Source organism: Procambarus clarkii, chromosome 50, assembly GCF_040958095.1.
Source record: "Procambarus clarkii isolate CNS0578487 chromosome 50, FALCON_Pclarkii_2.0, whole genome shotgun sequence".
NCBI lineage: Eukaryota > Metazoa > Arthropoda > Malacostraca > Decapoda > Cambaridae > Procambarus > Procambarus clarkii.
This window is the reverse complement of record NC_091199.1, coordinates 9,628,418-9,641,968: the sequence shown is the minus strand read 5'-3', so window position 1 is coordinate 9,641,968 and position 13,551 is coordinate 9,628,418. Positions and strand designations below refer to the sequence as shown.

Sequence of the window (13,551 nt, the reverse complement as noted above, 5' to 3'; positions counted from 1 at the left end):
TTATCATCACACGACTTGATGATACTCCAGGAGGGACAGAAACACTGTCTTTTCTTCATTTTCTCATGTGTGGTTTGGTCATCGTATCTTCAGCCACGTTATTGTGACTCATTACCTGCTTTTTAAGTATTTTATATGTAGGCTTTCTGTAGACACTTCTGGCTGGTTGACCAGACAACCAACCAGGAGGCCTGGTCAGAGACCAGGTTGCGGGAATGTTGATCCTCGGAATCATCGCAAGGTAATAGCAAGGCGCAAGATAAAGTGGATAGAGGTATTTTTTTTTGTCAACCCCTAGTGATATGCCTTAAATTACTTATTTTAGTCTTACCTGATAATGCCTTTTCCCTCAAGTTTTCCATTCTTCCACGTGCCTTCATAAATGGTGACCCCTCCGGTTGAGGGTACCTCCAGCCGACCGGGGCCGTGGTAGACGCTCTGCCGGAATTGTCCCTCATATTTCCGTCCATCAGACCAAGTCATAATGCCCTCACCATGAAGTTTACCACAGAACCACTGACCTAGAATAAATTATATAATGGTATATATGTGTATAACTATCTCCATATCTATCTATCTCCCTCCCTCTAAAAATACCTTCAACACAATTTTTGTTGGCAAGCTTACTGTAATGCATAAGGTCAATATTCTCCAGGTTCCCGGCCCAGCACAACTTTGTGGACATCCAAATGTTGGCAAGCGCAACACGCGGCGCTCAGTCATTAACAGCCTCATGCTAACCGAGCCGTTCTCAAAAACATTACCCCATCAGTGATCATTTATTCCTAGGTTGATTCACATACATTATAAAGATGTTAGCTCAACAAGTAAATATGCATGCAATCAAATCAACAAACTACACGAAGGTGCGGTACACAACTGGCTCCATTTTCTTCTAACATGATTGTAACATGATTTTTCTTCCAACATGATTTTCTAAACATGATTGTAACTTAATTAATAAACTCATCAAATACAATTTAGGCATCAGGCTTCAAATAACCAGATGTATGATAACAGCTCTTAACCTGCAATTTCATTAGGAACATCAGTGACATTTCTAATGAGCCCTTGTTTTAGTTAAAAACTTAATTTTTTCTTAATGTATAAGTATATACAGTACATAAATGTGTGTGTGTAAATCACAAGGAAATTAATACATGATGAACAATGTGAGTGTCAAACCACGAAGGAATGATTAAGACAAGAATTTCCCTAAGTACTTTTGTATTTAATAACCGATCCTTCTGAAGACGTATTATTAAATACGTACATACCTAAGGAAATTCCTGTCTTAATCCTTCCTTCGTGGTCTGACACTGTCATATACGTACATACATATTTACATACTGTAGATAGATTGACTTACCACTGTACGTGGCATCCTTATACTGTGCATTCTTAGTAAAGGTATAAGATGCATTTCTCACAAGGGGAGGGGTCCTTGGCACCACCACCAACCCCCCCTCGCCAGTGCCATGAACAGATCGCTTGATGCCCTCCTGAAGGGCATACATCCACTGACCCTTGTCTGAACTGGTGGGGCATGCCAGAGTCAACGTGTCCTCCGGCAATGTTATATGAATACCATTCTGAAATTAAAAGTAGTAATAAATCAGGAAATTTATTATTAGTAATAAATCAGATTTGCTAACTTATATTGAACGAGATGAGAATACAAAATTTTTACTTTATATACAACAAAAATGTGAATACATCAAATACTTTCTTGTACCCACAGAAACCATTGCATGCAGCAGTCTTTCCTAAACCTCTTCACTACCAAACCATCTCCAAAGCATTTAGTTTCAAAGACCCAAAATTTCTCTCTAAGCAAAGGAAGATGAAGTCAATTCTGTTTACTGAATATGGGGTTAAGTGAGCGTAGTAAGACACTACTTGTAGAATTCTTTCACTATATTATCCACCTTTTTCTTCTCTAGATTGATACTTCCTCAATCCATTAAATTAGGATGTGGGGTGTAATGATAATGAATAAATCAATCAATAATCTACTTTACTCATAATTCCCCAATATATATAATGCAACAAAGTTAATTTCACTGCTAGAGTGCACAAACTAATTTGACTTCTAATATAACTAAGACACTAAATGAAAAATACATCCAAAGGATACCTAAACAACCAGCCTGTAATTAACAAGTCACACTACAAACAGTGGCGGTTGACCACACCACCAACCAAGAGGCCTGGTCACCGACCACACACACACTAACACCATCTCAAGGTAAGCTTTTAAAAGAACTCCAAAATGGCATGCCATAACTATTTCATACCTGAATACTTGAGCTGTTAGGTACTGGCTCAACCCACATGGTACTGAGATCATACGTTGTAAAATTTGAGTACTGAAGGTGCACAAGAACATCAGTCAGCAAAACAAAAGAATGGGATGAGAAGCGTCCAGCATTGTGGACATTTATGGGGTTGGTGTGTGAATCTCGGAGAAGTCGTCGCGATGGGTTGGCCAAAGCTTCTACCATCTTGGGGCTACATGTTTCCCAATACGCCTTTGTTGCTTCAGCTTCTACCTGAAGTTTGAATATTAATAATACTAATAATGACTGATAATAATAATAATGATGACTGTTCTTAAGTAAAACTGAGTAGAGAAGTTTTATAAGCTACATATTCCAAAACTTAGCGTTCCAGATTTCACACATTTATATACAATTTAAATGAAATAAACTTAAAACTGACTAAATCTTACCTGATTTTTTTGTGCTACATTTGACAGCTGCCTCCAGTGGGCATGGGCAATTTTGATCTTGTCTAGCGTAAAAGGCGAGTAATAATTATCAGCATCATTCTTCATAGATAGGAGAAATTCAACATACTCATGGATGTGGTTCAGTGGCCGGAGAATGAGGTGGGCAAAGAGATCACTGTTGGTTTTTCTCTTGTCTTCAGGAATAAGAGATGCTAAAATGGACTGGCACTTCTCCATGACTATATTAGCTTCTTTGCTTGCGACTGCGAGGCCACTGATAGCAATTGCATCACACACTGAGCTCATATATTTCTGGTAAATTGACTTGTGTTCTTCTACCTGCCAAAAATTAAGCATCGAGTGAAATGAAACTCTTTTCTGAGTGCTGCTTTGTTAGCTTGCCTTAGCCCTATGCAAGGACAGAAACGCAGGCGATGAGTCACAATAACGTGGCTACAGTATGTTGACCAGACCACACACTAGAAGGTGAAGGGACGACAACGTTTCGGTCTGTCCTGGACCATTCTCAAGTCGATTGAGAATGGTCCAGGATGGACCGAAACGTCGTCGTCCCTTCACCTTCTAGTGTGTGCTCTGGTCAACAAGGACAAAAAGTTTCTGCCAGACTCTGAATGACTCTAGACCAGAGAGACAAGTACCCCTGCAATTTGTCTAGTCCAAACATGATATAACAAAAATCCTTTAAATCACTCAAATCAACATCAAAGACTGTAAATCCCTCAAAACAATCTCAAAGACTGTAAATCCCTCAAAACAATCTCAAAGACTGTCTTGGAGGTTCAAAAATTGCCAAGACTTGCTCTGAGCATACAGAATAACATTTAAATGACCAGCTCAGTGTATGCAACTGGGTAATGGAATACTTAATGGACAGTAAACAAAGGGTCACAGTTAAAGAGGATGCGTCAAGTATGAAGGATGGTGCAAGGGAGGCCTGGCAAAGCTCTCTCCTTGACCTGCTGTTAATCCTAATCAGTGTAAGCAATAGTCAGAGTTCAACTCCAACAAGTGTAAGTTAATTAAGAGGCGTTTAGGAGACATGAAGAATTACCTGAATTAAAAGGCCTAAGCTACAAAGAAAGGGTCAGGGATCTCAAGGTGGTAACAGTCAAGGAAAGAAAAGAGGGAATATAATAGGCCGACAAAAAGAGACAAGTTGGACAAGAACTGTATTGTCCAACCAAGAGAAGGAGAACTGTACAAACAGATATTAGGAGAAGCTGCAAGCAAAAATAAATCAAAGAAACATAAGAAGGACTGTACTCTTATGCTGTAAAGGTGGTAAACATGTAGAATATACTGTATAGTAAAAAGAAATTGTCAACGCCATCTCCATCCATAACTTGAAGAGCAAACAATGAAGAAATTGAACACCAGACGTGGTTTGCTCATGGTTTGCCCTCGTGCTTTTTACTGTATATCCTATTTGTGAGCACTAAGTGGGATATGCTTTTTTCTACTTTTTTTATATATATTTTCAGTACAGTAATTGCAGTCTTACAGAACAGACATCTCAAAAACAGAGATGTAGATGAACTGAGAAATGGACGATTCAATAAGATTCCATTCTATTCATCTAATGAAATACTGTGTATAAAATCTGAATGCTAGAAAGAAAATGGAATTCCTTCAGTACTTGGTATAGATGGTGTAAACAGCAGATAAATCTGGTAACTATATAACAATGCTTTACAAAATGTTCTGACATTTCAATAGAATTATATTTAAAGATACACGCATGTGTCCAGCAATGAGTGATTTTTTTTGTAGTAGTGATCTGAGAAAAGAAAATTATGCAATGTAAATACAATGTGAATATATTATAATACCAAGCCCTCTCTGAGAATTAACAGAAATTTCGAAAAGAACAGTCATTTTCCTTGCAAATTATCTCAAATGACTCAAAGAGTTTCTCACCTGCCGTATTATTGGTATGACAGAGGTGACGTCAGCTGCCTGATCATCCAACATGTCTCTCAAACTGCTGGCCACCGCATGCGTTACATCGAGGTAAGCTTCGAGAAGCTCCTGCTTTGTCTGTTGCACCTGGCTGTTCTCAACTATTGGCAAAGAAGATCATTGTAAATTAAATTATAACCCAAAATAATTATATCGTCAGTTTATTAGGCCGTCCTCCTGCTCTACATAATGATGAACCACATATGTCGTCCAGATAACCCAAACCTGGAGTAAATCTCAGCCTTCCTCCATCGACACCCACCTCACATTCGTAGCGTCTCACCCAGTTCCTAGAGATTATTTTCACCACTAAAAAGAAATGTTTTCACATTTACTGTATTCTGTTCAGTGCATTTTTAGTTATCTTTAAATTAATTTCTTATTTGCATTAATCTCAGAAAAATATAAAAATACCATGATTGTACATTCATTGCTAATGGTAGTACAGTACTGTATATTCTCTGCTAATGGTAGTAGTGTATATTCTCTGCTAATGGTAGTACTGTATATTCTCTGCTAATGGTAGTAGTGTATATTCTCTGCTAATGGTAGTAGTGTATATTCTCTGCTAATGGTAGTACTGTATATTCTCTGCTAATGGTAGTAGTGTATATTCTCTGCTAATGGTAGTAGTGTATATTCTCTGCTAATGGTAGTACTGTATATTCTCTGCTAATGGTAGTAGTGTATATTCTCTGCTAATGGTAGTCGTGTATATTCTCTGCTAATGTTAATACTGTATATTCACTGCCAATGGTAGTATTGTATATTCTCTGCTAATGGTAGTACTTTTTATTCACTGCCAATGGTAGTACAGTACTGTATATTCTCTGCTAATGTTAATACTGTATATTCACTGCCAATGGTAGTAATGTATATTCATTGTTAATGGTAATTTTATACAATCACTGTTAATGGCATTACTGAATATTCACTGCTAATGATAGTACAGTACTGTACATTCCCTGCTAATGACAGTAGTACATTACTCGGGTATTCACACATACCTGGTAATAAAAGTAGACTCACTCCTAACAATAAAAAATGACAAGGATGAATTCTGAACAATGGCAACATTAAAATAAGAGGCATGACATAGTGCTTTATCAGGTGGGACATAATATTATGTAAATAATCTTGCCATGACTAGGCATAGCGTTACGTGAAGAACCATATTACAACAAGGTGGAAGTATAACACTGGGGTTGATACCTGGTTGATGGGGTTCTGGGAGTTCTTCTACTCCCCAAGCCCAGCCCGAGGCCAGACTTGACTTGTGAGAGTTTGGTCCACCAGGCTGTTGCTTGGAGCGGCCCGCAGGCCCACATACCCACCACAGCCCGATTGGTCCAGCACTCCTTGAAGGAAACAATCTAGTTTCCTAGATTGCCCTCGTGTTTAAGACAACTGAACAAATCCACAAAGGGCCGTGATGAGGGCTCGAACCTACTCACAGGATGTTCCCAGATGTGCCTTAGTCAACTGCACAACGACATAGTCAAAAGAATTGCAACCTGGAGTGCAACTGCCCTCACGAGGATCCTGAAGCTTCTCTGAAGCAAAACCGGGGTTTCACACAATTCCCCCATGCACCCGGGATTAGTTCATTTGATATATCATGCTAGTGTGATCTGTGTGTGTATTTACGACAACTCTTTTGGGCGATTTGTCTCCCACCTGTGAAGCCGCTCCCACCGACGATGCCGGGTGCAGCCGGGTCCTTGTGGGATGTGCTTGAGGACGAGCTCTTGCTACTGTTGCTGGTGGTGCAGGTTGAGAGGAATGGTTTCACCACGTGCTGGTTGACACACTTCAGCAGGCTCAGGTACTCTGTTTCATTTTTCAGAAATTTTATCACCTGTAGCCAAAAAAAATATATACTACACAGTACATATAATATGTATTTATTAAAAATAAGGTACAAGTAAAAAAAAAAGATTAAGAAATTTTATACTACATTTTTCATATAATATATATTTAATTAAATAAAAATAATGTACAAGTAAATAAGATTATAAAATTGTTATTTCTAATAAAAATGGAACCGGTAAATTTTTTTAAAGGATTATAAATAGTATTTATATGCACAAATTGATATTTACACAATGACAAATCTTACTGGTGCCACGACAATGAGGTCTTGGGCATCAAATACAACAAAGGAATGAAGGTGATCATTTAAATGGGGGGGGTACAGTAATAGCCTTTTTCAAAGAAAACGACGAACAGAGCCACAGCTCAAAATTATTTCCGGTGACAGAGCACAGCTGTATCCATAAAATTAAAGAGACCATCTATCAGGAACAATATGTATTTCCCTGACATTGACAGCTCTCAGCCAGATATCGGCCACAGAGGACCCTAGTTTACAACACTCGACAAGCAAGTGCTTCACACTCGACAAGCAAGTGCTTCACACTCGACAAGCAAGTGCTTCACACTCGACAAGCAAGTGCTTCACACTCGACAAGCAAGTGCTTCACACTCGCCAAGCAAGTGCTTCACACTCGACAAGCAAGTACTTCACACTCGACAAGCAAGTGCTTCACACTCGACAAGCAAGTGCTTCACACTCGACAAGCAAGTGCTTCACACTCGCCAAGCAAGTGCTTCACACTCGACAAGCAAGTGCTTCACACTCGCCAAGCAAGTGCTTCACACTCGACAAGCAAGTGCTTCACACTCGACAAGCAAGTACTTCACACTCGACAAGCAAGTGCTTCACACTCGACAAGCAAGTGCTCCACACTCGACAAACAAGTGCTTCATACTCGACAAGACAAGGCAGGCATCACACAGTGAGGCAGTCCCTCTGATCAGCAAATAGCTACGTGTCAGCTTCGTGTGTGACCAATATGAAGTGCTCGTGCCAGAGCCATTTCTCACGACCATATTGGCATGTCAAGAGGATACCCCAGTGAATGACCAACTTGGTATTACTAACACTCTGAGCATGTTTGGTCCTGCAAAGGTGCCCCAGCAGCCTTTGTCAAGACCCTGTGTGAATCTCTGGATAAAAGTCTTTAAGATCCATGTCGATGACTAGAAAAACTACTAAGATACATGTGGTTGACTAGGAAGACTACTAAGATACATGTGGTTGACTAAGAAAACTACTAAGATACACATGGTTGACTACTGCCAACGACAGCCTTGGCCAGCTCATAGACCCCCTCCCCTTATTTTGAACATATTAATAACATGCTCACAGTACTTTTGTTAGTACAGAACAACAACAAAAATGTTATGCATTGAAGCCCAGCAGAAAGTAACATTTGCCACATTGCTTGAGTAAAACTAAACACACTAGTATTTCTAGTATTGTGCCCAAGGGATAGAGAGAAATGAAGGCTTCAAGGATCTGATCTCTTAGAATCACTATACTGTATATGTACAACACCTATATTGTATACAACACCTAAGTGTGACATATTACTGTATTTATGATCCTTGCTTCCCTTGCCTACGCATGTTGAAAATCATACACAATACAAACCACTTTTTACCCCCCTTCCCCCATGTCTTATCAATTTAATGGTTACTGTAATAATCACTGTATTTCTACAATATTTAATTCGATATAAGGCGAGATAACTTAGATAAATGTTGTTCCGAAATGATGTAAACATTATCTTTAGCCGGGACTATATTACTATCAGTTGTGTTGAAGCAACCGACTGTTATAATGACCACTCCACAGAACTTGGGTCATCAATACTTGATGCACTTACAATATGTCTTACTTAAGTTAGGATTAAAAAGTATAGGTAGGTTGGTTAGATATATATACAAATAAGAAGGGAGGTGAATAGAGAAGTGAATAGACAGGTGAGGTGTGGATGGTACGAACCATTTTTACTGTGTTGTGGAGCAAATCTGCCACACTGACAGATAGATACATATAAACCTTTCCAACATCATTTATAGATGTTTACATGAATACACATTGCATTTCTTCCATTTCTTTTAAACGAGTACCGATACAATTCGGTCATTCTGAAAACCATGTAATGCACTTCGTTGAATAACTGAGTGAAATCTGGATATGGCCTATTATTTGATTTACGGGATATCGAATATTTTTTACCAGTTTATTCGTGAATCCATTATATGGTATTCAGGTTAAATTGGATTACAAGGTAATAATATCTATCCCACATATATTTCACAAAAAATGATAAATTACATCTGATTACAAAAGCTAAACAGATAAAATCTTACTGCAATACAATAATATAAAAAAAAACATGCAGTATATGCTGTATGGAAATACCTGTGGATGCATCTCATCAGATGTGCATACAACACTGTCACACTGGCACAATACTGATCTGCAGCGCGTCGTGGCATCACCGACTGGTATCTGCTGCACTGTTGCGTTTTCTTCGTCCCTAATTAACAAATATCGTAGATACATAAGAATAATCACATTACATATATCATAACTATACTGTACAGGGTGTCCTTAGTTTATGAACGACATGCATCCCAAAAATGCAGGTGACTAAGAACTCGATGGGTACCAGCAACTTTAAATGGTCCTGTAAGAACACTTATGATTTAATTGTGCATAAACATGTCCTTATAGTACTGATGCCATCTGTGTCTAGCTTTAGTGTCCTGACAAATCTGTGATCAATGTATCTGTGAGAGCTGCAGCACAATACAAATCAGAGGGATTAATTATGAAACACAGACTGTAAAAACAGAAAATGACACTGCAACCGAAAAATTTTGGCATTAGAAGGTCACAGAATTGTAATCTGGGTAACTGTATTATTTAAAGCCCACAATGAAACATATGGCTATGGTCAAAATCAACATTTAAGATTACAAAATGCAAAACATTAAACCACTGAACAAAACACACACCTTAGTTTGCCCACATAGTATGTAAAACCATCAATGGAAATGACGATGAGGTAGTTGTCCCCCGAGGCCAGATCCCGAACCAGACCTCCGTCAGGAAGTTCAAGGCGTCTGGGAGAGACAATGGATGATGAGGCATTCCCAACTTTACTGGGAGATTTGTTTGGGGATTTATTGGGTAATAATCCACTTCCAACAGGTGCAGAACGTCCACCTTGGCCGCTCGAGTTGTCCCCCCACACAAACACCTAGGAAACACCTATCATTACTACATTTTTACCCACACCTTGACACTGGAACCTCAGAGAAGAGACTAAAGTATTTGGTATTTAACATAAATCCATTTTAATTTCAACAAATGTTTCATAAATTTTAAAAGAAAATGGGGTATATTCAGAAAGTCTAATAGATGCAATAACTTCATTCAATAAAGAGAAAATGATTCATAAAACTGGACCAAGAAAAATAATATTCGTACCAAACACTGAAAGGCATACATTAAATAGAGAAAAATTCTGCATAACTCTGACAAATAGTACTACTGTACAGCCAAATATACTTAGCAAGAGTTCAGTACAGTACATGGAAAAAGAAGAAAAAAGAATTGGCAGGCTACATGGCATTTACATCTCACAGACAAAACTCGTGTCTCAAAGACAGATCCAGACGTGACGTGACTGAAGACATTTGGAGAATAGTACTGTATTGTCTAGGCAAAATGTCTTCTTCGAGTTTACTAACGCACAGTTTCCTGCAAAGAACAGTCCACATCCTCCCCACTAATTTAGAAAAATTAAGAAAACACTCAAAACCTTCAATTGTTGTACAATTGTTCAAACACTATCGTATACTGTAGCTAGACAAACTCTATGGAACCATGCCCCTTTCTCACTCAATCATTTAATTACCCTAAATATCTACCTTTTCTCTTCCTCGTTACTCTATTCGTGTATCCAGCTATCTAAAAAAAATCCACACTTTATTTAAAAGTCAACTTCTAGTTTCAATTTATAAAAGACATAAGAACCAGTTTGTGTGTGGCAAATTTAAAGCAAATAATATGATCAAGAAATTTAAAAATCACTTTCTTAATTTCAACACATTTCACAAAACTGTGAATACTGCAAGGCTGGGAAGTCACAGTCACTGCAGGGGAGAAGATTTTTAGTGGGTGGAGTCAAGGAGCAGGGACACAGGAAAGAAAGAGCCCGCAAAAAGTCTTCATTTGGATTCCAGGGGATTTGTTATTTTTTGGAGGTTAAGATTGCAGACCAGTAAGGGGTTCAAATTAGCAGAGGCCTCTGAAGAGGATATTCAGTGTCCATAATCCATGGGAATAGATTAGAATGAAGTAGATGCTTGCGATAAAGCTGACATGGCTGGTGGCCAAGGAGCCTCAGGAAATAATTCTGACCATCCTAAGAGGCATGTATAGTTCAAAATTGTCGACTTGGTGCACTAGAGCCGAGCCCTAAAGATGTGACGCCAGCAAGGGCTACAGCTGCCACATAAAAATAAGGAACAAGGAAGTGCCCTAGAACATGGCCAGAATGACATAACTTGCAAACCACATGCATGAGCTACATGGCAAAAACATATGGCTTCCAAGACCTCAGGGCTACAACAGCCTCCCGAGGCACAGTGCTAACACACTTGCCCTGCACTTTGCAAGGCCTGGGTTTGTATCCTGGCTGGGGAGTATTGACTAGATACCAATCCTTAACTGTTTGCCTCTGCTCGCTCAGCAGTGATTGGGTACCTGGTTGTTAAACAATTGGCATGTCGTATTCCAGGAACACTAGTGGGTAAGGCTTACCATGAGCATTGGGAAGGGAATGCTCTCAGCCTGCTAACAAGAGTCAGCAGTCATCTGCTTTTGTAGCCACCTGTGTGTAAAAAAAAAAAAAAAGCCTCACACTAAGTGAGAGACAGTTTCTGCATGAAAAGCAAAACCCACTACAAAGGGCAGGAATCAAAAGGCCTGGAACTCAAAAAGTGCAGCGCCCCCCCAATGGCACGCAACCAAAATGTACACCACCATATTAATCACATCCAACTGCACAGAACTCTAAATGTATGAAACCATAAAGTACAAGAACACCCTGAGTAAAAAGGCACAGCTCACCAACAGCAGGATCCAAAATGCACACCACTCAAAAGGCACTTAACCAAACCGATAATGTCCCAACCCCGGGAGCCAGTCGGCCGAGCGGACAGCACACTGGACTTGTGGTCTTGGGTTCGATCCCAGGTGCCGGCGAGAAACATTGGGCAGAGTTTCTTTCACCCTATGCCCCTGTTACCTAGCAGTAAAATAGGTACCTGGGTGTTAGTCAGCTGTCACAGGCTGCTTCCTGGGGGTGGAGGCCTGGTCGAGGACCGGGCCGTGGTGACACTAAAAAGCCCCGAAATCATCTCAAGATAACCTCAAGATAACCCCAAATTAATAACCTAAAAATCAAACCTACAAATAAGAGAGACTGGAAACCAGAACTGAGGCAACATTCCAAAGGCACTTAACACTTTCGCGCTCCGTGGAAACTCGCGGTTGACAGGGGGATCGTGGCCCCTCCGTGCGGGTAAGCGCGCGGTGACACTCAAATGTGTATACTCGTTCCAGTTTTCTCACCTTAATTCTCGCGCTACGTCGCTCATTCTGGTATCATTGTGTTCGCAATTAAATTCTCTACAGGTGTGTATAAATATAATGTCCAAAAGCCTAGCGTGACTCCCAACAGCAAAGCGTAAAGTCGGCAAAAACGCACAAAATCAGTAACATGTGCATTCTCGTTCCATTTTTTTACCTTAATTCTCGTGCTACGTCGCTCATTTTGGTATCATTGTGTTCGCAATTAAATTCCCTACAGATGTGTATGAATAAAATGTACAAAAGGCTGGAGTGCCTCCCCGCAGAAAAGCCTAAAGTTACCCATGAACGAGCACCATTTTGTACATTGCAACCTAATGTTCAACTCGTTCAATTTGATAACATCAAATTTCGTGCTACGTCGCTCGTTTTGGTATCAAATTGTTCGCAATAAAAAGGCGATTATTTTAAAACTAGTCCCAGAATAATAGAGCAATAACTGGATTTTTAACAAATATTTTAATTCTGGACGCTAATCATCACAAATTTATTTATATCTTTCCAGTGTTCTGACATAAATATTTGTGTTACATCTTTCATTTTGGTATCAAATTGTTCGCAATAAAAAGGCGCACATTTTAAAACAAGTCCCAAGATAATAGGACAATAAATAGAATTTTAACAAATATTTTAATATTCAGACCATAGACCTATTTATAATATTTCAAGTGTTTGGACATCAAGTTTCATGTTATATCTTTGATTTTGGTATGAAATTGTGTGCAATCTAAAGGCGCTTATTTTAAAACCACTACCAGATTGATCTGATAAAATTTAAATTTTTAAAAAATATTGTAATGAGTGACTCAGTATTGCGTCGTTGGAACACATTCAGTAGAAAAATAAATGACGAATTATTCAGTCTGTGGAACGCGAAAGTGTTAACACCACTCAAATGGCACTTAACCAAACCGATAATGTCCCAACCCCAAATTAATAACCTGAAAATCAAACCTACAAATAAGAGAGACTGGAAACCAGAACTGAGGCAACATTCCAACCAGAGACAAGAATACAAGTAAACATGCACCAACAGAGTCCTCAGCCTATAAGGAAGGCAGGAAATACAAGCACTATCATACAGGGCAAATGGGGGGGGGGACCTTTGACAAGCTGCTGGCTTCCTGCCCTCATCAAGGCCACTAGTTTTAGTGGCCCTCAGGTAAATTCAGGTAAATAATCAAGGAAGGAGAGAACCAAAAAGCCTTAAAATGGACACACAAGACACCCTCAAGCAAATCCATTTACGTAACAAATATATACTGCTTTTGGTACTGGGGCTAATTTAGATGAGATTTTAAGCTTGAATGATAGAGATTTTCTT

The 13,551-nt window shown here is 39.2% G+C and overlaps 1 protein-coding gene across 4 annotated transcripts in view; it reads right to left on the bottom strand.

Annotated features, from left to right (window-relative positions):
• Als2 (Amyotrophic lateral sclerosis 2) overlaps nt 1–13,551 on the bottom strand; it is a 50,689-nt gene that overhangs the window by 23,213 nt on the left and 13,925 nt on the right. For all 4 annotated transcript variants that reach the window (XR_011222519.1, XM_045766017.2, XM_069303486.1 and 1 more), the window contains 8 exons: nt 9,584–9,828; nt 8,985–9,102; nt 6,389–6,569; nt 4,670–4,812; nt 2,732–3,070; nt 2,298–2,552; nt 1,370–1,592; nt 332–521 (listed from right to left, as the gene is read on the bottom strand). Coding sequence is in view for 3 of the 4 variants with exons in the window: in XM_045766017.2 (XP_045621973.1) it covers nt 332–521; nt 1,370–1,592; nt 2,298–2,552; nt 2,732–3,070; nt 4,670–4,812; nt 6,389–6,569; nt 8,985–9,102; nt 9,584–9,828 (1,694 nt within the window). In the remaining variant the exon portion in view is untranslated. The remainder of the gene's footprint in view (nt 1–331; nt 522–1,369; nt 1,593–2,297; nt 2,553–2,731; nt 3,071–4,669; nt 4,813–6,388; nt 6,570–8,984; nt 9,103–9,583; nt 9,829–13,551) is intronic.